General features: G+C 45.1%; 2 protein-coding genes across 2 annotated transcripts in view; one reads left to right on the top strand and one right to left on the bottom strand.

The window, feature by feature from the left end:
* The window catches only part of LOC135537906 (protein unc-93 homolog B1-like), a 71,118-nt gene extending 61,159 nt beyond the window's left edge, over nt 1-9,959 (top strand). The window contains exons 5-13 of the mRNA XM_064963914.1: nt 2,573-2,734; nt 2,898-3,053; nt 3,333-3,403; nt 4,310-4,434; nt 4,621-4,803; nt 5,175-5,448; nt 5,756-5,874; nt 7,301-7,423; nt 7,712-9,959. Coding sequence (XP_064819986.1) covers nt 2,573-2,734; nt 2,898-3,053; nt 3,333-3,403; nt 4,310-4,434; nt 4,621-4,803; nt 5,175-5,448; nt 5,756-5,874; nt 7,301-7,423; nt 7,712-7,945 — 1,447 coding nt within the window. The 3' untranslated portion in view covers nt 7,946-9,959. The remainder of the gene's footprint in view (nt 1-2,572; nt 2,735-2,897; nt 3,054-3,332; nt 3,404-4,309; nt 4,435-4,620; nt 4,804-5,174; nt 5,449-5,755; nt 5,875-7,300; nt 7,424-7,711) is intronic.
* Nucleotides 9,960-20,577: 10,618 nt separating this feature from the next.
* Nucleotides 20,578-27,020, bottom strand: LOC135537901 (beta-crystallin A1-like). The gene is made up of 5 exons (XM_064963911.1): nt 26,946-27,020; nt 26,740-26,858; nt 23,165-23,306; nt 21,300-21,442; nt 20,578-20,725 (listed from the first exon to the last, which is right to left on the bottom strand). The coding sequence occupies exons 1-5, from the start codon at nt 27,018-27,020 to the stop codon at nt 20,578-20,580; spliced, it is 627 nt and encodes a 208-aa protein (XP_064819983.1).
* Between the last annotated feature and the right edge of the window lie 66 nt (nt 27,021-27,086).

Genomic DNA, 27,086 nt, shown 5'->3' with positions numbered 1-27,086 from the left:
TCTTGTCTGTCTGTCTGTCTGTCTGTCTGTCTGTCTGTCTGTCTGTCTGTCTGTCTGTCTGTCTGTCTGTTCTATTCATATATGCCTGTATTCCATTTTGTGCATGTTTTGTGTGTGTCATGTATTCAGTCATTTATATGTGTGTGTGTGTGTGTCTCTCTGCAGGCCTGTTGCAGATCAGCTGATCCTCCACTATGATCTCCCCCTGAAGTATGGTAACCTGGGTCTGGAGGACATCGACAAGAAGATGCTGATGGGGATCCCTTACACCCATCATCTGTTATACTCCCCCATACCCTATACTATATATATACACCCCATCCCTGTTATACACCCTCATACTCATCAGGTATACTATATATCACCTGTTATCACCCCCATCCATCAGGTATACATACATCTAGCCCTGTTATACACCCCCATACCATCAGGTATACTATCTATACACCCATCATAGCCCTGTTATCACCCCATCATCAGGTATACTATATATATCACCCATCATCCCTGTTATACCCCCATACCATCAGGTATCACTATCTATCCCTCCCCCATCATAGCCCTGTTATCCCCCTCCCTTCACCTCTCTATCTCCCCTGTCCCCCTCCCTCATCACCTATATCCATCATCCCTACCCCTCATACCCTGTCCCCCTCCCTATCACCCCCATCTCTGTCTCTCTCTCTTCACCCCTTCCCCAGATGGAGGAGTTCCTGCCCTGTTATACCCCCAGCATCAGGTATACGATGAGGAACCCAGGAGGAGAAGAAGTATTACAGGAGGAAGAAGCTGGCCGTGGTGAAGATACGTCCAGGGGGCCACCCATCATAGCATGTTATCATATATCAGCGTATCTACATGGGTAACACCCATCTGCCCTGTATACACTGACTGACTGTCTTGTCTGTCTGTCTGTCTGTTGTCTGTCTGTCTGTCTGTCTGTCTGTCTGTCTGCCTGTCTGTCTGTCATCAGGTTCTATTCATATATGCCTGTATTCCATTTTGTGCATGTTTTCATGTGTTATCATGTATTCAGTCATTTATACACCCATGTGTGTGTGTGTGTGTGTGTGTCTGCAGGCCTGTTGCAGATGCAGCTGATCCTCCACTATGATGTTATACAGGGAGGTACTCATATGGTAACCTGGGTCTGGAGGACATCGATCAAGAAATGCTGATGGGGATACATATATATACACCCATCATAGCCCTGTTATACACCCCCATACTCATCAGGTATACTATATATATACACCCATCATAGCCCTGTTATACACCCTCATACTCATCAGGTATACTATATATATACACCCATCATAGCCCTGTTATACACCCCCATACTCATCAGGTATACTATATATATACACCCATCATAGCCCTGTTATACACCCCCATACTCATCAGGTATACTATATATATACACCCATCATAGCCCTGTTATACACCCCCATACTCATCAGGTATACTATATATATACACCCATCATAGCCCTGTTATACACCCCCATACTCATCAGGTATACTATATATATACACCCATCATAGCCCTGTTATACACCCCCATACTCATCAGGTATACTATATATATACACCCATCATAGCCCTGTTATACACCCCCATACTCATCATATACTTAAATATATACACCCATCATAGCCCTGTTATACACCCCCATACTCATCAGGTATACTATATATATACACCCATCATAGCCCTGTTATACACCCCCATACTCATCAGGTATACTATATATATATACCCATAGCCCTGTTATACACCCCCATACTCATCAGGTATACTATATATATATATATACACCCATCATAGCCCTGTTATAAATACTTAAATGTATATATACACCCATAGCCCTGTTATACACCCCCATACTATAGGTATATATATATATACACCCATCATAGCCCTGTTATACACCCCCATACTCATCAGGTATACTATATATATATATATACCCATCATAGCCCTGTTATACACCCCCATACTCATCATATATATATATATACACCCATCATAGCCCTGTTATACACCCCCATACTCATCAGGTATACTATATATATATATCTGTTATACACCCCCATAAATATACTTAAACCCAGACACCCATCATAGCCCTGTTATACTCCCCCATACTCATCAGGTATATATATATATACACCCATCATAGCCCTGTTATACACCCCCATACTCATCAGGTATACTATATATATACACCCATCATAGCCCTGTTATACACCCCCATACTCATCAGGTATACTATAAATATACACCCATCATAGCCCTGTTATACACCCCCATACTCATCAGGTATACTATATATATACACCCATCATAGCCCTGTTATACACCCCCATACCATCATACTATATATATACACCCATCATAGGTTATACACCCCTATACTCATCAGGTATATATATATATACACCCATCATAGCCCTGTTATACACCCCCATACTCATCAAGTATACACACATACTCCTGCTTTCTCCTCATTCTTTCTCTATCCTCTCTCTCGATCCTCTCTCTTTCTCTCTCTCTCTCTCTCTCTTTTTCAGGTTTTTGGGCACCAAGTGGATGATGTTTCTGGCAAGTGGAATTTACGCTCTCTTCGTCTCAACCAATTACTGGGAGCGATACTACACCCTGGTACCATCGGCTGTGGCCATTGGTGCAGCCATTGTCCCGCTGTGGGCGTCGTTAGGGAACTACATCACAAGGTTAGGAAGTGGAGAATGGAGACACACACATCAACGTCACACAGACCAGAATACATGTACAGCTCGTACGGGTTGCAGTGTTTATGTCGTGTTGTGTTTTGCTACGTAGTGTTAATCACACTGTGTTTTATTGTGTTTCTGTCTCTCTCGCTCACACACTCAGGATGGCACAACAGTACTATGAGTATGTGAACTATAAGGAGGATCACGTTCAGGAACAGAAGAAACTACCCAAGGGGGCGTGTCATCGCTATGTCATCATCTTCCAATCCGTGTTCTTCATCATCTTCCATGTATGTTGCCATTGGTCGAGTCACTTGTCAGTCAGTGAGTGATATATCAGTTAAGCATTGCCGTGTGTGTGTGTGTGCGTGCGTGTGTGTGTGTGTGTGTGTGTGTGTGTGCGTGCGTGCGTGTGTGTGTGTGTGTGTGTGTGTGTCTGGCTGTGTGTGTGTGCCTGTGTGCAGAGTGCGTCTTGTGTTGTGTGTACAACCACACGTGTACAACGTTCTGTAAACTGTCAGTGGTCTGTGTTTATCTTTGTGTCTAAACTCAGCTGTTCAGCCTGGTGTTTGCAGTTTAACAGTTAAACCCCCAGTGGTCTGTTCTTCCTCCACCAGTTCCTTAGTGACTACAACCTGTTATTACTGTACAACGTTAAACACTGTGGTAAACTGACCAGTGGTCTGTTATTATCTGTACAAGGTTAAACACTGTGGTAAACTGACCAGTGGCCTGTTATTATCTGTACAAGGTTAAACACTGTGGTAAACTGACCAGTAGCCTGTTATTATCTGTACAAGGTTAAACACTGTGGTAAACTGACCAGTAGCCTGTTATTATCTGTACAAGGTTAAACACTGTGGTAAACTGACCAGTGGTCTGTTATTATCTGTACAAGGTTAAACACTGTGGTAAACTGACCAGTAGCCTGTTATTATCTGTACAACGTTAAACACTGTGGTAAACTGACCAGTAGCCTGTTATTATCTGTACAAGGTTAAACACTGTGGTAAACTGACCAGTAGCCTGTTATTATCTGTACAAGGTTAAACACTGTGGTAAACTGACCAGTGGTCTGTTATTATCTGTACAACGTTAAACACTGTGGTAAACTGACCAGTAGCCTGTTATTATCTGTACAAGGTTAAACACTGTGGTAAACTGACCAGTGGTCTGTTATTATCTGTACAACGTTAAACACTGTGGTAAACTGACCAGTAGCCTGTTGTTATCTGTACAAGGTTAAACACTGTGGTAAACTGACCAGTGGTCTGTTATTATCTGTACAACGTTAAACACTGTGGTAAACTGACCAGTAGTCTGTTAACTTCCATTTCCTTACTCTGACTCTCAGAGGAGAAGCAGGATCTATGGTTTTAATAGCATTGTTTTCATGCACCTCAATCTCTCTCATCCCCCCTCCCCCTCACCACTCCTCTCTCTCTCTCTCTGATCAATGGTTTAACAAATATACAGGTTTTTGTTTCATCACTTTCTTTATCCCTCTCTCTTTATTGGGTTCAGAGGACAGTGCTATGATTGGTGGTTTTAATAACTCCTCCCCCTCCCCAGGTGCGGAGGGCAGTGGTATGATCGAGGGTTTCAACAGGACCGTCCTGAAGCACCTCCCTCGCTCCCTGCTGCTCATCCAGGTGGAGAGTGTTCTCATGGGGGCCGCCTTCCTCTCCATGATCATCGTAAGACACACACACACACACACACACACACACACACAGGTAAAGACACGTGTGTACACGCATACCTAAAATGATCATCCTAACAACCTAGCGTTATTTCACCCAACAATCAATACAACACCCTCCGAGATTACCCAGAGTCCATTGCTTGCTTTCCCACAGTCGTACATTGTGTTTTACCGATAGTTCCTGGCGGTGTGCGGGGCTGCGTACCGGCCTACAGAGGAGATCGATCTGAGGAGTATCGGCTGGGGGAACATCTTCCAGTTGCCCTTCAAACACCTGAGAGACTACAGGCTGAGACTCCTCATCCCTTTCTTCATCTACAGTGGACTGGACTCACTCTTCTCTGTCACGGGACTCACTCTGGTAGTCATTACAGGAAGTCCTTTAGTAACTGTCGTAGCTGGAGTCTGAATGTTGTCCATGTAGCTTTCACAGACCTACTTTCTTTACAGACCTACTACTGTGTCACTTACCTAGTGTGGACATAGATTCTGCTGGAGGGCAGCTATATTCATGATGCTCGATCTCTCCTCTCTCTCTCTATCCTCTCTCTCGCTCGTGCTCTTTCTCTCGTGCTCCTTTCTCTCGCTTGCTCACTCTCTTTTTTCTCATTCACTCACTCACTCACTCACTCACTCACTCACTATCTCTCTCTCTGTCCTGTTCAACCCCCCCCCCCCCCTTTCTCCTACTTTTCCTGTCTTTGTCTCTCCTCTAATGTCTCCCCCTCCCAGTCGTATGGTGTGTGTACGGTGGGTCTGGAGTGGCTGTATCTCCTGGTGATGGTCTATGGTCTGTCCTGCTCCCTGTTCTCCTGCCTGTCCCTGTCCCTCCTCAGGCTGCCACGCTACGTCTCTCTGCTAGGGGGCGCTGTGATCCACGGTCCTCTGCTGGTGTTCCTGCTGTTCTGGTCCCCGGCTCCACGCTCACCTGATCAACTGCCTTACCTGCTGGTGGTGATCGCCCTCTGGGGAATGGGGTCTGCATTGAATAAGACTGGACTCAGCAGTGAGTTTTAGTACTATGATCGCACGCACACACACACACACACACACACACACACACACACACACACACACACACACACACACACACACACACACAACTCTTTTATTTCCTAGTTCAGACTTAATCATTTCCAACATTTATGTCTCCTCTCTCTCATATCTTCCACCTCTCCACCTCCCCTTTCTCTCTCTTCCCCCTTGTCTACCGCCCTCCTCTCTTTCTCTCGCTCTCTTTCTATCTACCCCCTCTCCACCGCACCCCCTCCCTGCCCCCCACTCTCCACTGTCTCTCTCTCTCTCCGTGTCAGTTCTCCTGGGTATGTTGTATGAAGATAAAGAGAGACTGGACTTTGTCTACACCATCTACCACTGGTGGCAGGCTATCGCCATCTTCATAGTCTACCTGTGGACTGGACTCATCATGAGGGTATGTGTGTGTCCCCATGTCCCTGTGTGTGTCCCCATGTCCCTGTGTGTGTCCCCATGTCCCCGTGTGTGTCCCCGTGTGTGTCCCCGTGTGTGTCCCCGTGTGTGTCCCCATGTCCCTGTGTGTGTCCCCATGTCCCTGTGTCCCTGTGTCCCCATGTCCCCGTGTGTGTCCCCATGTCCCTGTGTGTGTCCCCATGTCCCTGTGTGTGTCCCTGTGTCCCCATGTCCCGTGTGTGTCCCCATGTCCCTGTGTGTGTCCCTGTGTCCCCATGTCCCTGTGTGTGTCCCCATGTGTGTCCCCATGTCCCTGTGTGTGTCCCCATGTCCCTGTGTGTGTGTGTCCCCATGTCCCCGTGTGTGTCCCCATGTCCCTGTGTGTGTCCCCATGTCCCTGTGTGTGTCCCCATGTCCCTGTGTGTGTCCCCTGTGTCCCCATGTCCCCGTGTGTGTCCCCATGTCCCTGTGTGTGTCCCTGTGTCCCCATGTCCCCGTGTGTGTCCCCATGTCCCTGTGTGTTTCCCTGTGTCCCCATGTCCCTGTGTGTGTCCCCATGTCCCCGTGTGTGTCCCCATGTCCCTGTGTGTGTCCCCATGTCCCTGTGTGTGTCCCCATGTCCCTGTGTGTGTCCCGTGTGTGTCCCCATGTCCCCGTGTGTGTCCCCATGTCCCCGTGTGTGTCCCCATGTCCATGTGTGTGTCCCCATGTCCCTGTGTGAGTCCCTGTGTCCCCATGTCTCCGTGTGTGTCCCCATGTCCCTGTGTGTGTCCCTGTGTCCCCGTGTGTGTCCTCGTGTCCCTGTGTGAGTCCCTGTGTCCCCATGTGTCCGTGTGTCCCCGTGTGTGTCCGTGTGTCCCTGTGTGTGCGTCCTCATGCGTGTGTGTCCCCGTGTGTGTGTGTATGTCCGTGTCCGTGTGTGTCCCCATGTCCCTGTGTGTGCGTCCTCATGCGTGTGTGTCCCCATGTGTCCCCGTGTGTGTCCCCATGTGTCCACGTGTGTGTGTCCCAGTGTGTGTCCCCGTGTGTGTCCTCATGCATGTGTCCCAGTGTGTGTGTCCGTGTGTGTGTCCGTGTGTGTGTCCTCATGCGTGTGTCCCCATGTGTCCCCGTGTGTGTCGCCATGTGTCCCAGTGTGTGTCCCCATGTGTCCCAGTGTGTGTCCCCGTGTGTGTCCTCATGCGTGTGTCCCAGTGTGTGTGTGTCCGTGTGTGTGTCCTCATGCATGTGTGTCCGTATGTGTCCACGTGTGTGTCCATGTGTGTGTCCGTGTGTGTGTCCTCATGCGTGTGTGTCCCCATGTGTCCGTGTGTGTCCACGTGTGTGTGTGTGTGTCCGTGTGTTAGAACAAGTGTAGAAACGATTAATTTAAAGTGCTTATTTCACTCCTCTCTTTCTCTCCTTTCTCATTCCTGGTCCCTCCTCCTCAGGCCAAACTCTCCATTCTATTGGTCATCTTGCTGCTGGCGTGCTTCTGCTATTGGACGATGGAGCGACGCCTGGCCAAGAACATGCATTTCAGACTGCCTCGCATTCCCCGCCCCAAACACAAGGTAACCTATCACAATCTGTACATTTTTTTGCTATGTTTTTACATTTGTTTTTCTTTGAATACCATTTGGCTGGAGAGAAAAGTGCAAATATCACCTTCACTAGTAATGCGATAAAGATAAGCAAAACAGAACACTGAAATGAAACAGTCTTTGTTTAAGGTTTGACATTGGCAATAAAGACAATTAAAAGAGCAATATCAATGTGTCTTCGATAATGACACAAAGTCATCAATTGACATGTTTGGTCTGTAATGTAATATAATGTTGACTGTGTCACTTCCTCCTCAGGTCAAAGGTTATCGTTACCTGGAGGAGGAAAACTCAGATGAGTCGAACTCGGAGGAGAGTGATGAGGATGATGATGAAGAGCAGCAGGAGGTGATCAGGGAGGACTTTGACGGAGACGCAGTGTCGCAGGGCTCTGATTCGACCAGGGAAAGGAGAGGAGGGGCTAGGGGTCGGCGCAGGAGGCGGGACGATGATTATGAGCAAGCGGGGGAAAAGGAGGAGAGAGAGGGATAGAGAAAGAGCGAAAGAGCGAAAAATAGTGAGAGAGACAGAGAGAGAGCGAGTCCTTTAGCTATCCGCTAGGTGTCCTCTAGGTGTCCTCTAGCTATCCTCTAGGTATCCTCTAGGTGTCCTCTAGCTATCCTCTAAGTATCCTCTAGGTGTCCTCTAGCTATCCTCTTGGTGTCCTCTAGCTATCCTCTAGGTATCCTCTAGCTATCCTCTAAGCATCCTATAGGTGTCCTCTAGGTATCCTCTAGCTATCCTCTAAGTATCCTCTAGGTGTCCTCTAGCTATCCTCTAAGTATCCTCTAGGTGTCCTCTAGCTATCCTCTAGGTGTCCTCTAGCTATCCTCTTGGTGTCCTCTAGCTATCCTCTAGGTATCCTCTAGGTGTCCTCTAGCTATCCTCTAGGTGTCCTCTAGCTATCCTCTAGGTATCCTCTAGCTATCCTTCGGGTGTCCTCTAGCTGTCCTCTAGCTGTCATGTAGCTGTCCTCTAGCTATTCTCGAGCTGTCCTCAAGCTGTCCTCTAGGTATCCTCTAGCTGTCCTCTAGGTATCCACTAGCTGTCATCTAGCTATCCTCTAGCTATCCTCTAGCTGTCCTCTAGCTGTCCTCCAGGTATCCTCTAGCTATCCTCTAGCTGTCCTTTAGCTATCCTCTAGCTGTCCTCTAGCTGTCCTCTAGGTATCCTCTAGCTGTCCTCTAGGTATCCTCTAGCTGTCCTCTAGCTGTCCTCTAGCTGTCCTCTAGGTATCCTGTAGCTGTCCTCTAGGTGTCCTCTAGGTGTCCTCTAGCTGTCCTCTAGCTGTCCTCTAGGTGTCCTCTAGCTGTCCTCTAGGTGTCCTCTAGCTGTCCTCTAGGTATCCTCTAGCTATCCTCTAGCTGTCCTTTAGCTATCCTCTAGCTGTCCTCTAGCTGTCCTCTAGGTATCCTCTAGCTGTCCTCTAGGTATCCTCTAGCTGTCCTCTAGCTGTCCTCTAGCTGTCCTCTAGGTATCCTGTAGCTGTCCTCTAGGTGTCCTCTAGGTGTCCTCTAGCTGTCCTCTAGCTGTCCTCTAGGTGTCCTCTAGCTGTCCTCTAGGTGTCCTCTAGCTGTCCTCTAGGTGTCCTCTAGCTGTCCTCTAGCTGTCCTCTAGGTATCCTCTAGCTGTCCTCTAGGTATCCTCTAGCTGTCCTCTAGCTGTCCTCTAGGTATCCTCTAGCTGTCCTCTAGGTATCCTCTAGCTGTCCTCTAGCTGTCCTCTTGGTACTTTCCCCAGTCCAGCTCTCTTACATCAGTGCAGATTAAGGAAAGGAGTTGAATCAGAAGAAGAGACAAAACGTGTGTGTCTCAAATGTAACCCTTTTCACTGCATAGTGCCCTACTTTTGACCCCAAACTTTAACCCTAGTCAAAAGTTGTGCACTATGAATAAAGGTCCCATTTGGAACGTAGACAATACTGTATGTCTAGGCTGTTGACATGCACCTAGAGGGGGATTGACATATATAGATAATAAACCCAGTCATAATTGAAGAGGTTCATCCACAGGAGGATAAAACAGAGCGGTACAGGAGGATAAAACAGAGTGGTACAGGAGGATAAAACAGAGTGGTACAGGAGGATAAAACAGAGTGGTACAGGAGGATAAAACAGAGTGGTACAGGAGGATAAAACAGAGTGGTACAGGAGGATAAAACAGCGGTACAGGAGGATAAAACAGAGTGGTACAGGAGGATAAAACAGAGTGGTACAGGAGGATAAAACAGAGTGGTACAGGAGGATAAACAGAGTGGTACAGGAGGATAAAACAGAGTGGTACAGGAGGATAAACAGAGTGGTACAGGAGGATAAAACAGAGTGGTACAGGAGGATAAAAGAGTGGTACAGGAGGATAAAACAGAGTGGTACAGGAGGATAAAAGAGTGGTACAGGAGGATAAAACAGTGGTACAGGAGGATAAAACAGAGCGGTGCAGGAGGATAAAACAGAGTGGTACAGGAGGATAAAAGAGTGGTACAGGAGGATAAAAGAGTGGTACAGGAGGATACAACAGAGTGGTACAGGAGGATAAAACAGAGTGGTACAGGAGGATAAAACAGAGCGGTGCAGGAGGATAAAACAGAGTGGTACAGGAGGATAAAAGAGTGGTACAGGAGGATAAACAGAGTGGTACAGGAGGATAAAACAGTGGTACAGGAGGATAAAACAGAGTGGTACAGGAGGATAAACAGAGTGGTACAGGAGTATAAAACAGAGTGGTACAGGAGGATAAACAGAGTGGTACAGGAGGATAAAACAGTGGTACAGGAGGATAAACAGAGTGGTACAGGAGGATAAAACAGAGTGGTACAGGAGGATAAACAGAGTGGTACAGGAGGATAAAACAGTGGTACAGGAGGATAAACAGAGTGGTACAGGAGGATAAAACAGAGTGGTACAGGAGGATAAACAGAGTGGTACAGGAGGATAAAACAGAGTGGTACAGGAGGATAAACAGAGTGGTACAGGAGGATAAAACAGTGGTACAGGAGGATAAAACAGAGTGGTACAGGAGGATAAACAGAGTGGTACAGGAGTATAAAACAGAGTGGTACAGGAGGATAAACAGAGTGGTACAGGAGGATAAAACAGTGGTACAGGAGGATAAAACAGAGCGGTGCAGGAGGATAAAACAGAGTGGTACAGGAGGATAAAAGAGTGGTACAGGAGGATAAAACAGAGTGGTACAGGAGGATACAACAGAGTGGTACAGGAGGATAAAACAGAGTGGTACAGGAGGATAAAACAGAGCGGTGCAGGAGGATAAAACAGAGTGGTACAGGAGGATAAAAGAGTGGTACAGGAGGATAAAACAGAGTGGTACAGGAGGATACAACAGAGCGGTACAGGAGGATAAAACAGAGTGGTACAGGAGGATAAAACAGAGCGGTGCAGGAGGATAAAACAGAGTGGTACAGGAGGATAAAACAGAGCGGTGCAGGAGGATAAAACAGAGTGGTACAGGAGGATAAAAGAGTGGTACAGGAGGATAAAACAGAGTGGTACAGGAGGATAAAACAGAGTGGTACAGGAGGATACAACAGAGCGGTACAGGAGGATAAAACAGAGTGGTACAGGAGGATAAAACAGAGCGGTGCAGGAGGATAAAACAGCGGTACAGGAGGATAAAACAGAGTGGTACAGGAGGATACAACAGCGGTACAGGAGGATAAAACAGAGTGGTACAGGAGGATACAACAGAGTGGTACAGGAGGATAAAACAGAGTGGTACAGGAGGATAAACAGAGTGGTACAGGAGGATAAAACAGTGGTACAGGAGGATAAAACAGAGTGGTACAGGAGGATAAACAGAGTGGTACAGGAGGATAAAACAGAGTGGTACAGGAGGATAAACAGAGTGGTACAGGAGGATAAAACAGTGGTACAGGAGGATAAAACAGAGCGGTGCAGGAGGATAAAACAGAGTGGTACAGGAGGATAAAAGAGTGGTACAGGAGGATAAAAGAGTGGTACAGGAGGATACAACAGAGTGGTACAGGAGGATAAAACAGAGTGGTACAGGAGGATAAAACAGAGCGGTGCAGGAGGATAAAACAGAGCGGTACAGGAGGATAAAAGAGAGTGGTACAGGAGGATAAAACAGAGTGGTACAGGAGGATAAAACAGAGTGGTACAGGAGGATAAAACAGAGTGGTACAGGAGGATAAAACAGAGTGGTACAGGAGGATAAAACAGAGCGGTACAGGAGGATAAAACAGAGTGGTACAGGAGGATAAAACAGAGTGGTACAGGAGGATAAAACAGAGTGGTACAGGAGGATAAAACAGAGTGGTACAGGAGGATAAAAGAGTGGTACAGGAGGATAAAACAGAGTGGTACAGGAGGATACAACAGAGCGGTACAGGAGGATAAAACAGAGTGGTACAGGAGGATAAAACAGAGCGGTGCAGGAGGATAAAACAGAGTGGTACAGGAGGATAAAACAGAGCGGTGCAGGAGGATAAAACAGAGTGGTACAGGAGGATAAAAGAGTGGTACAGGAGGATAAAACAGAGTGGTACAGGAGGATAAAACAGAGTGGTACAGGAGGATACAACAGAGCGGTACAGGAGGATAAAACAGAGTGGTACAGGAGGATAAAACAGAGCGGTGCAGGAGGATAAAACAGAGTGGTACAGGAGGATAAAAGAGTGGTACAGGAGGATAAAACAGAGTGGTACAGGAGGATAAAACAGTGGTACAGGAGGAAAAAACAGAGTGGTACAGGAGGATAAAACAGAGTGGTACAGGAGGATAAACAGAGTGGTACAGGAGGATAAAACAGAGTGGTACAGGAGGATAAAACAGAGTGGTACAGGAGGATAAAACAGAGTGGTACAGGAGGATAAAACAGAGTGGTACAGGAGGATAAAACAGAGTGGTACAGGAGGATAAAACAGAGTGGTACAGGAGGAAAGAGAAGAACGGGGGATTTTACACAGAAGGAAAGAGGATGGAGAGAGGACAGGAATTCAGTTTCGAATGTTTCTTATAACACAACTGAAAAAGGAAGAAGTTATTTACTCCACTTCAACTATAAATGGCCCAAATGGCACGCTATTCACTATATAGTGCACTCATTTTGAACAGGGCCCATTAGGGCTCTGGCCAAAAGTAGTGTACTATATAGGGAATGGGGTGCCATTTGACTCACCCATACTGTATAGACACCTGAAACATATGTGAAGTTGGGTACATCACAGGCACTTTTGACAGGGCACATACAGGGCTCTGGTCAAAAGTAGTGCACTATAGAGGGAATAAAGTGCCATCTGGGACAAAGCCTTTGTATTTCAACAGTACCACGGTATTGTTAGTCAGCTGTGTTGTCATGGTTCCTAGCTCAGGTGTTTTGAGTGGCCTACATTTTATGTTGTTTTTTTTGTAGGGAATTTATTTAATCAATGATTTTGAAAAAGTTGAATTATAGTCATGAATTATAATGAGAATAAATTGATTGTAATTGTTTTTTATGACTGTTTTGAAGTTGTTTTCTGAGTATAAAGCTGGTTTTGTGCCTCTTGATGTGGGTGTTCTGTTATCAAAGACCAACTAATATCACCATGGAAACTTAGTTCATAAAAGTGAACACCTTATATGCTTATTTAAATAAAAAGTCACTCCTACACTGTAAGTAAGCCGGAAAGATATAATTAACAAAAAAAGATTCACTTATTTTACAAGACTTGATCTTTATTTGGATCACCATGAGCTGACTCCATGACAACAGCTAAATGTGTATACAAGCATACAGTCAACACACACATACATTTAAAGGTACTCCGTGAGTGTAAAATGCATTTATTTATTTTTACTCAAATTTTGGTTTGAGAGGTGACTATGTTTCATATACACATGGTATTATATGAATACATTTTTTCCTTGATAAACCACACAGCCCTTAGTAGACGAGGATTAAAAGCTTTAAGTCATGGGTGTGGGGAGGTATGCCCCTTTGTGTGTGCTCCAATGAGGTCATTCCTGGACGTTTCACATTTGTGTTTTAACCTTAAATTGACACACCTGGTTCAATTAGTCAAAGGCTTAACGATTAGTTGAGGAATTCAATCATGCGTGCCAGTTTAAGGTTAAATGAAAATGTGAAATGTCTGGGGGAGCCCAAGGAGAGGGTTGGGACATTCTGATCAAAGGGACCTCTTTTGGCTCGAGCAAAACGGATGTATAGTACAATAGATGTTGAGTACAGATGTACAGTATAATACAAGTATATACTATATGTATATACTATATCACAGTAGATGTGTGTATGAAGACGTATAGTACAGTATATAGTATATAGTAGTACAGTATATAGTAGATGTGTGTATGAAGACATAGTACAGTATACAGTATATAGTAGATGTGTGTATGAAGACATATAGTACAGTATATAAATCAAATCAAATTTTATTTGTCACATACACATGGTTAGCAGATGTTAATGCGAGTGTAGCGAAATGCTTGTGCTTCTAGTTCCGACAATGCAGTAATAACCAACAAGTAATCTAATTAACAATTCCTAATCTACTGACTTATACACAGTGTAAGGGGATAAAGAATATGTACATAAGGATATATGAATGAGTGATGGTACAGAGCAGCATAGGCAAGATACAGTAGATGGTATCGAGTACAGTATATACATGTGAGATGAGTATGTAAACAAAGTTCAAGGGGGCCGAATACTTTCGCATAGGCCCTGTACATATGAGATGAGTATGTAAACAAAGTGGCATAGTTAAAGTGGCTAGTGATACATGTATTACATAAGGATGCAGTCGATGATATAGAGTACAGTATATAGGTATGCATATGAGATGAATAATGTAGGGTAAGTAACATTATATAAGGTAGCATTGTTTAAAGTGGCTAGTGATATATTTACAACATTTCCCATTATTAAAGTGGCTGGAGTTGAGTCAGTGTCAGTGTGTAGGCAGCAGCCACTCAATGTTAGTGGTGGCTGTTTAACAGTCTGATGGCCTTGAGATAGAAGCTGTTTTTCAGTCTCTCGGTCCCAGCTTTGATGCACCTGTACTGACCTCGCCTTCTGGATGATAGCGGGGTGAACAGGCAGTGGCTCGGGTGGTAGATGTCCTTGATGATCTTTATGGCCTTCCTGTAACATCGGGTGGTGTAGGTGTCCTGGAGGGCAGGTAGTTTGCCCCCGATGATGCGTTGTGCAGACCTCACTACCCTCTGGAGTACGGTTGAGGGCGGAGCAGTTGCCGTACCAGGCGGTGATACAGCCCGCCAGGATGCTCTCGATTGTGCCTCTGTAGAAGTTTGTGAGTGCGTTTGGTGACAAGCCGAATTTCTTCAGCCTCCTGAGGTTGAATAGGCGCTGTGCGCCTTCTTCACGATGCTGTCTGTGTGAGTGGACCAATTCAGTTTGTCTGTGATGTGTATGCCGAGAACTTAAAACTTGCTACTCTCTCCACTACTGTTCCATCGATGTGGATAGGGGGTGTTCCCTCTGCTGTTTCCTGAAGTCCACAATCATCTCCTTAGTTTTGTTGACGTTGAGTGTGAGGTTATTTTCCTGACACCACACTCCGAGGGCCCTCACCTCCTCCCTGTAGGCCGTCTCGTCGTTGTTGGTAATCAAGCCTACCACTGTTGTGTCGTCCGCAAACTTGATGATTGAGTTGGAGGCGTGCGTGGCCTCGCAGTCGTGGGTGAACAGGGAGTACAGGAGAGGGCTCAGAACGCACCCTTGTGGGGCCCCAGTGTTGAGGATCAGCGGGGAGGAGATGTTGTTACCTACCCTCACCACCTGGGGGCGGCCCGTCAGGAAGTCCAGTACCCAGTTGCACAGGGCGGGGTATCCAGTACCCAGTTGCACAGGGCGGGGTCGAGACCCAGGGTCTCGAGCTTGATGACGAGCTTGGAGGGTACTATGGTGTTGAATGCCGAGCTGTAGTCGATGAACAGCATTCTCACATAGGTATTCCTCTTGTCCAGATGGGTTAGGGCAGTGTGCAGTGTGGTTGAGATTGCATCGTCTGTGGACCTATTTGAGCGGTAAGCAAATTGGAGTGGGTCTAGGGAGTCAGGTAGGGTGGAGGTGATATGGTCCTTGACTAGTCTCTCAAAGCACTTCATGATGACGGAAGTGAGTGCTACGGGGCGGTAGTCGTTTAGCTCAGTTACCTTAGCTTTCTTGGGAACAGGAACGATGGTGGCCCTCTTGAAGCATGTGGGAACAGCAGACTGGTATAGGGATTGATTGAATATGTCCGTAAACACACCAGCCAGCTGGTCTGCGCATGCTCTGAGGGCGCGGCTGGGGATGCCGTCTGGGCCTGCAGCCTTGCGAGGGTTAACACGTTTAAATGTTTTACTCACCTCGGCTGCAGTGAAGGAGAGACCGCATTTTTCCGTTGCAGGCAGTGTCAGTGGCACTGTATTGTCCTCAAAGCGGGCAAAAAAGTTATTTAGTCTGCCTGGGAGCAAGACATCCTGGTCCGTGACTGGGCTGGATTTCTTCCTGTAGTCCGTGATTGACTGTAGACCCTGCCACATGCCTCTTGTGTCTGAGCCGTTGAATTGGGATTCTACTTTGTCTCTGTACTGACGCTTAGCTTGTTTGATAGCCTTACGGAGGGAATAGCTGCATTGTTTGTATTCAGTCATGTTACCAGACACCTTGCCCTGATTGAAAGCAGTGGTTCGCGCTTTCAGTTTCACACGAATGCTGCCATCAATCCAAGGTTTCTGGTTAGGGAATGTCGTTGCTATGGGAACGACATCTTCAACGCACGTTCTAATGAACTCGCACACCGAATCAGCGTATTCGTCAATGTTGTTATTTGACGCAATACGAAACATGTCCCAGTCCACGTGATGGAAGCAGTCTTGGAGTGTCGAGTCAGCTTGGTCGGACCAGCGTTGGACAGACCTCAGCGTGGGAGCTTCTTTTTTTAGCTTTTGTCTGTAGGCAGGTATCAGCAAAATGGAGTTGTGGTCAGCTTTTCCGAAAGGGGGGTGGGGCAGGGCCTTATATGCGTCGCGGAAGTTAGAGTAACAGTGATCCCGGCGCCGACAGAGATGGCCGCCTCGCTTCGCGTTCCTAGGAAACTATGCAGTTTTTTGTTTTTTTACGTGTTATTTCTTACATTAGTACCTCAGGTCATCTTAGGTTTCCTTACATACAGCCGAGAAGAACTACTGGTTATAAGATCAGCGTCAACTCACCATCAGTACGACCAAGAATATGTTTTTCGCGACGCGGATCCTGTGTTCTGCCTTACAAACAGGACAACGGAATGGATCGCATGCAGCGACCCCAAAAACGACTCCGAAAATGAGGGAAACGTAGCGGTCTTCTGGTCAGACTACGGAGACGGGCACATCGTGCCCCACTTCCTAGCATTCTTCTTGCCAATGTCCAGTCTCTTGACAACAAGGTTGATGAAATCCGAGCAAGGGTAGCATTCCAGAGGGACATCAGAGACTGTAACGTTCTGTGCTTCACGGAAACATGGCTCACTGGAAGACGCTATCCGATGCGGTGCAGCCACGGGTTTCTCCACGCATCGCGCCGACAGAAACAAACACCTTTCTGGTAAGAAGAGGGGTGGGGGTGTATGCCTTATGGCTAACGAGACATGGTGCGATGAAAGAAACATACAGGAACTCAAATCCTTCTGTTCACCTGATTTAGAATTCCTCACAATCAAATGTAGACCGCATTACCTACCAAGAGAAGATTATAATCACAGCCGTATATCCCCCCCCAAGCAGACACATCGATGGCTCTGAAGACTTTATTTAACTCTTTGCAAACTGGAAACCATTTATCCGGAGGCTGCATTCATCGTTGTTGGGGATTTTAACAAGGCTAATCTGAAAACAAGACTCCCTAAATTTTATCAGCATATCGATTGCGCAACCAGGGGCAGAAAAACCTTGGATCACGCGTAGTACAGTATATAGTAGATGTGTGTATGAAGACATATAGTACAGTATATAGTATATGTGTGTATGAAGACATATAGTACAGTATATAGTATATAGTAATACAGTATATAGTAGATGTGTGTATGAAGACATATAGTACAGTATATAGTATATAGTAGTACAGTATATAGTAGATGTGTGTATGAAGACATATAGTACAGTATATAGTAGATGTGTGTATGAAGACATATAGTACAGTATATAGTATATAGTAGTACAGTATATAGTAGATGTGTGTATGAAGACATATAGTACAGTATATAGTATATAGTAGTACAGTATATAGTAGATGTGTGTATGAAGACATATAGTATAGTATATAGTAGTACAGTATATAGTCGATGTGTGTATGAAGACATATAGTACAGTATATAGTAGTACAGTATATAGTAGATGTGTGTATGAAGACATAGTACAGTATATAGTAGATGTGTGTATGAAGACATAGTACAGTATATAGTAGATGTGTCTATGAAGACATATAGTTCAGTATATAGTAGATGTGTGTATGAAGACATATAGTACAGTATATAGTATACAGTAGTACAGTATATAGTAGATGTGTGTATGAAGACATATAGTATAGTATATAGTAGTACAGTATATAGTTGATGTGTGTATGAAGACATATAGTACAGTATATAGTAGTACAGTATATAGTAGATGTGTGTATGAAGACATAGTACAGTATATAGTAGATGTGTGTATGAAGACATAGTACAGTATATAGTAGATGTGTGTATGAAGACATATAGTACAGTATATAGTAGATGTGTGTATGAAGACATATAGTACAGTATATAGTATATAGTAGTACAGTATATAGTAGATGTGTGAATGAAGACATAGTACAGTATACAGTATATAGTAGATGTGTGTATGAAGACATAGTACAGTATATAGTAGATATGTGTATGAAGACATATAGTACAGTATATAGTATATAGTAGTACAGTATATAGTAGATGTGTGTATGAAGACATATTACAGTATACAGTAGATATGTGTATGAAGACATAGTACAGTATACAGTATATAGTAGTACAGTATATAGTAGATGTGTGTATGAAGACATAGTACAGTATATAGTAGATGTGTGTATGAAGACATATAGTACAGTATATAGTAGATGTGTGTATCAAGACATATAGTACAGTATATAGTATATAGTAGTACAGTATATAGTAGATGTGTGTATGAAGACATATAGTACAGTATATAGTAGTACAGTATTTAGTAGATGTGTGTATGAAGACATATAGTACAGTATATAGTAGATGTGTGTGTGAAGACATATAGTACAGTATATAGTATATAGTAGTACAGTATATAGTAGATGTGTGTATGAAGACATATAGTACAGTATATAGTAGTACAGTATATAGTAGATGTGTGTATGAAGACATAGTACAGTATATAGTAGATGTGTGTATGAAGACATATAGTACAGTATATAGTAGATGTGTGTATGAAGACATAGTACAGTATATAGTAGATATGTGTATGAAGACATATAGTACAGTATATAGTAGTACAGTATATAGTAGATGTGTGTATGAAGACATATAGTACAGTATATAGTAGATGTGTGTGTGAAGACATATAGTACAGTATATAGTATATAGTAGTACAGTATATAGTAGATGTGTGTATGAAGACATATAGTACAGTATATAGTAGTACAGTATATAGTAGATGTGTGTATGAAGACATAGTACAGTATATAGTAGATGTGTGTATGAAGACATATAGTACAATATATAGTAGTACAGTATATAGTAGATGTGTGTATGAAGACATAGTACAGTATATAGTAGATATGTGTATGAAGACATATAGTACAGTATATAGTAGTACAGTATATAGTAGATGTGTGTATGAAGACATAGTACAGTATATAGTAGATGTGTGTATGAAGACATATAGTACAGTATATAGTATATTGTAGTACAGTATATAGTAGATGTGTGTATGAAGACATATAGTACAGTATATAGTAGATGTGTGTATGAAGACATATAGTACAGTATATAGTAGTACAGTATATAGTAGATGTGTGTATGAAGACATAGTACAGTATATAGTAGATGTGTGTATGAAGACATATAGTACAGTATATAGTAGATGTGTGTATGAAGATATATAGTACAGTATATAGTAGATGTGTGTATGAAGAGATATAGTACAGTATATAGTATATAGTAGTACAGTATATAGTAGATGTGTGTATGAAGAAATATAGTACAATATATAGATGTGTGTATGAAGAGATATAGTACAGTATATAGTAGATGTGTGTATGAAGAAATATAGTACAATATATAGATGTGTGTATGAAGAGATATAGTACAATATATAGATGTGTGTATGAAGAGATATAGTACAGCTCCGTTTTTGTTGTATTCCCAAACTCTCTTCTCTACACACCAGTCAGTGAAGCAGGTAAGTGGCCACTTTGTTTGTTTCACGGTGCTCTTTCCGTTTAGTTTTTTCTCAAATTCATCAAACGCTTATTTTCTACATCGTCATGCCAACCTATTGTTGATGTAGCCATTTTAATAAAGGGGAAAAGAAGCAACGTCATAGTCATGGTATACGGTCTCACATACACACGGCTGAATGCTGTTTTAGCCAATCAGCATCCAGTATCCAAACTACCCATTGTATAGCACGGTATATAGTGAATGTGTACAAACACATACTAGCCAAGAAGAACACAGGACCCAGGTTTGAGTTGAGCATGAGTTTATTGGTCAGTGATGATCTCCCTCCTCCTCCTCTCACACCACTACTGTCTATTGCTGTTATTGGTGCTGGTGAACCAAAGTCCCTGATATATATCTGTGATATATATACTACAACCTGCAAGACCGTTATTACACTATAACGGTCCTCTATAACGTGTTACAGTGATGACTGAACTCTGTTGACGTTACGGCACTGATATACGAGCCGCCTCTCGTAGGAATAATACCCTGTTGTGTTATCAACCAGAGTATCTGAGGACGTCCGTGACGGAGCTGAGATGTGTTAGTAGAAACTGTGGGATGGTTCTGACCGACTGTGTTTGTGTTGGCGGTGCTGTGACAAGGCCCCAGTAGACCCAGCCCTAGGCCGAAGCCTGGGGCTCTGTTAGGGGTACGGTCCGCTCTGGGCCCGGTTAGTGCTGGATACGGCGGATCGACTGGATCTGGGGGGTCTGGCAGTGGGAGCCCCAGTTCTTCCAGTGCTGGTAATCTCCACTGTGTCTCTCACACTCCATGATGTACTGCTGGCCCCTGTAGCCGGGGAACTGGTAGCACACAAAGCTGTGGGGATGGGGGGGAGAGGAGAGAGACGGAGCAGGGATGGGAGGGATGGAGAGAGACGGAGCGGGGAAGGGAGGGATGGAGGGAGAGAGGAGAGGGAGCGGAGGGTGGAAGGGATGGATGGAGGGAGAGAGGAGAGAGGAAGCGGAGGGGGAGGGATGGATGGAGAGAGGAGAGAGGAAGCGGAGGGGGAGGGAGGGAGGGTGATAGGTGGGGTGCAGAGGGAGGGAGAGACATGTTTGGCTTGGAGTGGAGTTTCGCTTGACATTGAATAGAATTGTCACACAATGTTTTGCTTGAATTGTTTCACTATAGCTAGATTGGAGTGTGTTTGTGTCAGTGGAGGCTGCTGAGGGGAGGACGGGTCATAATAACAGCTGGATCAGAGCAAATGGAATGGCATCAAACACCTAGAAACCACGTGGTTGATACCATTACACTTATTTCGATCCAGCAGTTACCACCCCACCCCCCCCCCCAAATAAGGTACCACCAACCTCCTGAGGTTTGTGCCATTGTGTTTTTGTACAGTATCTAATTAGTGAGTGTGTGCTTGTGTTTAATGTTGACTTACGCGCCACACTGAACGTGCATGGATCCGACCTCGGGCATGCACCAGCCCATGGCTCTCAGGGAGGGGTAATCATCACACAGCTCAGCGCTGCGGCCCATGAAGTTCTCTGTCTCAAAGATCTGCATACGACTGCTCTGGTGGGACTGGGAGGGGAAGGAGGAGAGAGGATAGAGGGGGAGGGTGGAGCGAGGATAGAGGGAGAGGTTGGAGCGAGGATAGAGGGAGAGGATGGAGCGAGGGTGGAGCGAGGATAGAGGGAGAGGTTGGAGCGAGGATAGAGGGAGAGGGTGGAGCGAGGATAGAGGGAGAGGTTGGAGCGAGGATAGAGGGAGAGGATGGAGCGAGGGTGGAGCGAGGATAGAGGGAGAGGTTGGAGCGAGGATAGAGGGAGAGGGTGGAGCGAGGATAGAGGGAGAGGTTGGAGCGAGGATAGAGGGAGAGGGTGGAGCGAGGGGGAGGGAGAGAGAGGATAGAGGGGGAGGGAGGAGCGAGGATACAGGGAGAGGGTGGAGCGAGGGAGAGAGAGGACAGAGGGAGAGAGAGGACATAGGGAGAGAGAGGATAGAGGGGGAGGGTGGAGCGAGGATACAGGGAGAGGGTGGAGCGAGGATAGAGGGAGAGAGAGGATAGAGGGGAAGAGAGGATAGAGGGGTAGAGAGGATAGAGGGGGAGAGAGGATAGAGGGGGAGAGAGGATAGAGGGAGAGAGAGGATAGAGGGAGAGAGAGGATAGAGGGGGATGGTGGAGCGAGGATAGAGGGAGAGTGAGGATAAAGGGGGAGAGAGGATAGAGGGGGAGAGCGGATAGAGGGGGAGAGAGGATAGAGGGATAGACAGGATAGAGGGAGAGAAAGAGAGAAGGGGAGAGAGAGTGGGAGGGGATAGGACACAATCTCAGTTAGTTAGTATCCTTTTTGCTTTCTCATACAGACTGACACATACAGTACTGTACATACAGTCTATCCTTCTCTCTGACTTCTATAAACACTAACATAGAATACTGTCTTCTATAAACACTAACATAGAATACTGTCTTCTATAAACACTAACATAGAATACTGTATTCTATAAACACTAACATAGAATACTGATCATTGTCTTCTATAAACACTAACATAGAATACTGTCTTCTATAAACACTAACATAGAATACTGTCTTCTATAAACACTAACATAGAATACTGTCTTCTATAAACACTAACATAGAATACTGTCTTCTATAAACACTAACTTAGAATACTGTCTTCTATAAACACTAACATAGAATACTGACCATTGTCTTCTATAAACACTAACATAGAATACTGTCTTCTATAAACACTAACATAGAATACTGTCTTCTATAAACACTAACATAGAATACTGATCATTGTCTTCTATAAACACTAACATAGAATACTGTCTTCTATAAACACTAACATAGAATACTGTCTTCTATAAACACTGACATAGAATACTGTCTTCTATAAACACTGACATAGAATACTGTCTTCTATAAACACTGACATAGAATACTGTCTTCTATAAACACTAACATAGAATACTGTCTTCTATAAACACTGACATAGAATACTGTCTTCTATAAACACTGACATAGAATACTGTCTTCTATAAACACTGACATAGAATACTGTCTTCTATAAACACTGACATAGAATACTGTCTTCTATAAACACTAACATGGAATACTGACACTCTTTCCCACGCTCTCTATGTATCCATCTCTCACTGTATTTCTCTCTCCCACACTCACACACACACACACACACACACACACACACACACACACACACACACACACACACACACACACACACACACACACACACACACACACACACACACACACACACACACAGTCCTCACAGCGCAGTAGATGGGGCGCAGGGACATGAGGCGCTCCACGTGGTAGGACAGGGAGCCGCTGTAGGCGTCCCAGTGGGGGTACTCTCCTCTCTCCAGGATGAACTGCTGGCCCTGGAAGTCATGATGCTCAAAGCCCACCCAGCTACAGGGGTAGGGAGAGAGAGTTACGGACATGTTACATTCAGAGATAGAAGAGGACAGAGAGGGGAGAGAGAGGAGAGAGAGTTACTGACATGTTACATTCAGAGATAGAAGAGGACAGAGAGGAGGAGAGAGAGGGAGGAGAGAGAGTTACTGACTAGTTACATTCAGAGATAGAAGAGGACAGAGAGGAGGAGAGAGAGGGAGGAGAGAGAGTTACTGACTAGTTACATTCAGAGATAGAAGAGGACAGAGAGGAGGAGAGAGTTACTGATATGTTACATTCAGAGATAGAAGAGGACAGAAAGGAGGAGAGAGAGGGAGGAGAGAGAGTTACTGACATGTTACATTCAGAGATAGAAGAGGACAGAGAGGAGGAGAGAGTTACTGATATGTTACATTCAGAGATAGAAGAGGACAGAAAGGAGGAGAGAGAGGGAGGAGAGAGAGTTACTGACATGTTACATTCAGAGATAGAAGAGGACAGAGATGAGGAGAGAGAGGGAGGAGAGAGAGTTATTGACTAGTTACATTCAGAGATAGAAGAGGACAGAGAGGAGGAGAGAGTGTTACTGACATGTTACATTCAGAGATAGAAGAGGACAGAGAGGAGGAGAGAGAGTTACTGACTAGTTACATTCAGAGACAGAAGAGGACAGAGAGGGAGGAGAGAGAGTTATTGACTAGTTACATTCAGAGATAGAAGAGGACAGAGAGGAGGAGAGAGTTACTGATATGTTACATTCAGAGATAGAAGAGGACAGAAAGGAGGAGAGAGAGGGAGGAGAGAGAGTTACTGACATGTTACATTCAGAGATAGAAGAGGACAGAGAGGAGGAGAGAGAGGGAGGAGAGAGAGTTATTGACTAGTTACATTCAGAGATAGAAGAGGACAGAGAGGAGGAGAGAGTGTTACTGACATGTTACATTCAGAGATAGAAGAGGACAGAGAGGAGGAGAGAGAGGGAGGAGAGAGAGTTATTGACTAGTTACATTCAGAGATAGAAGAGGACAGAGAGGAGGAGAGAGTTACTGATATGTTACATTCAGAGATAGAAGAGGACAGAAAGGAGGAGAGAGAGGGAGGAGAGAGAGTTACTGACATGTTACATTCAGAGAAAGAAGAGGACAGAGAGGGGAGAGAGAGTTACTGACTAGTTACATTCAGAGATAGAAGAGGACAGAGAGTGAGGAGAGAGAGGGAGGAGAGAGAGTTACTGACATGTTACATTCAGAGATAGAAGAGGACAGAGATGAGGAGAGAGAGGGAGGAGAGAGAGTTATTGACTAGTTACATTCAGAGATAGAAGAGGACAGAGAGGAGGAGAGAGTTACTGATATGTTACATTCAGAGATAGAAGAGGACAGAGAGGGGAGAGAGAGTTACTGACTAGTTACATTCAGAGATAGAAGAGGACAGAGAGTGAGGAGAGAGAGGGAGGAGAGAGAGTTACTGACTAGTTACATTCAGAGATAGAAGGGGACAGAGAGGGAGGAGAGAGAGTAACTGACTAGTTACTGTCAGGATTTGGCCAGGGTTGTTCCGGGTTTTGGTCAGTAGATGTCCCCATTGTGCTTTTTGTCCCTATGTTTTTCCCTTGATCCCCATTATTATTTGCACCTGTGTCTCGTTTCCCCTGATTGTATTTAAACCCTTTGTTTCCCTCAGTTCTGTGCTCTGTGTTTGTATGTTAGCACCCTGCCCTAGTGTTCTGTGTGCTCTTGTCGATTCCGGGTGAAGTTCTTGTGGTATTCTGTTTTTTGTTTTTGTTTATTTTTTGGTGAGTTTCTTTTGAGGTCTTTTTGTGTTTTTCCTACCACCTTTTGGATTTGCCATTTTTTGTATTTTAGGATTTTTTTTTCTTTATTAAATACACCGTCTTAAGTACTGCTGTGTCTGCCTCATCTTCTGGGTTCTGCTGTCTATTCGTGGCTCAGTTGGTTAAGTGACTGTTTCTCACTCCGGAGACCCAGGTTCGTAACCGGGTCCTGACAGTTACATTCAGAGATAGAAGAGGACAGAGAGGGAGGAGAGAGAGGGAGGAGAGAGAGTTACTGACTAGTTACATTCAGAGATAGAAGATGACAGAGAGGAGAGAGTTACTGACATGTTACATTCAGAGATAGAAGGGGACAGAGAGAGAGTTACTGACTAGTTACATTCAGAGATAGAAGAGGACAGAGAGGGAGGAGAGAGTTACTGACTAGTTACATTCAGAGATAGAAGAGGACAGAGAGAAGGAGAGAGTTACTGACATGTTGCATTTCATTCAACGAGAGGGGACAGATTAAAATACAATGAGAAAAGAGCAGGACGAGGGACAACACCCCACCCTGGTGGTCAATGGTTGACCATGCATGACAACAGGCTACAGCACAGAGAATCATACCCCCACCCACACAGACAAACATCAAACACAGATACCCCCACTCACCAACACACACACACCGATACCTCCACTCACACAAACAGCCTCCACAGACAACCAGGGTTGTAAGAGACTCACGCTCCACCAACACACACACACACCAATACCTCCACTCACACACACAGCCTCCACAGACAACCAGGGTTGTAAGAAACTCACGCTCCACCAACACACACACACACACCGATACCTCCACTCACACAAACAGCCTCCACAGACAACCAGGGTTGTAAGAGACTCACGCTCCACCAACACACACACACACACACACCGATACCTCCACTCACACACACAGCCTCCACAGACAACCAGGGTTGTAAGAGACTCACGCTCCACCAACACACACACACACACACACCGATACCTCCACTCACAAACACAGCCTCCACAGACAACCAGGGTTGTATGAAACTCACGCTCCACCAACACACACACACACCAATACCTCCACTCACACACACAGCCTCCACAGACAACCAGGGTTGTATGAAACTCACGCTCCACCAACACACACACACACACACCGATACCTCCACTCACACACACAGCCTCCACAGACAACCAGGGTTGTAAGAGACTCACGCTCCACCAACACACACACACACACCGATACCTCCACTCACACACACAGCCTCCACAGACAACCAGGGTTGTAAGAGACTCACGCTCCACCAACACACACACACACACACACACCGATACCTCCACTCACAAACACAGCCTCCACAGACAACCAGGGTTGTATGAAACTCACGCTCCACCAACACACACACACACCAATACCTCCACTCACACACACAGCCTCCACAGACAACCAGGGTTGTATGAAACTCACGCTCCACCAACACACACACACACACACCAATACCTCCACTCACACACACAGCCTCCACAGACAACCAGGGTTGTAAGAGACTCACGCTCCACCAACACACACACACACACACCGATACCTCCACTAACAAACACAGCCTCCACAGACAACCAGGGTTGTAAGAAACTCACGCTCCACTCTCCACTCTGATAGAACGGATGTTGTCCAGACCACAGTTCTGGATGTTACAGCACTCAGAGGTGAACTCCTGGCACTTGCCCTGGAAGTGCTCCTGCTCAAACACAGTCACCTACAGCGACAGATAGATAGATATTAGTGTGTTTGTGTAAATCATATAATCCATTATTTAAATATGTGTGTGTGTGTGTGAGATCACCTTGAAAAAAGGGGCCATACCCATGCCAGGGAAAAACATGGGGGAGGTCATGTGGGTTTTAGTAGCTCTATTCATGTCTATAGAGAGAGGGGGAGAGAGAGGGAGAGAGAGAGAGGGGGAGGGAGAGAGGGAGGAGAGAGG

This window comes from Oncorhynchus masou, unplaced genomic scaffold (assembly GCF_036934945.1).
Source record: "Oncorhynchus masou masou isolate Uvic2021 unplaced genomic scaffold, UVic_Omas_1.1 unplaced_scaffold_871, whole genome shotgun sequence".
In the NCBI taxonomy this organism is placed as follows: domain Eukaryota; kingdom Metazoa; phylum Chordata; class Actinopteri; order Salmoniformes; family Salmonidae; genus Oncorhynchus; species Oncorhynchus masou.
Note: the sequence above shows the minus strand (reverse complement) of the source record. Positions and strands in the feature narration are given on the sequence as shown.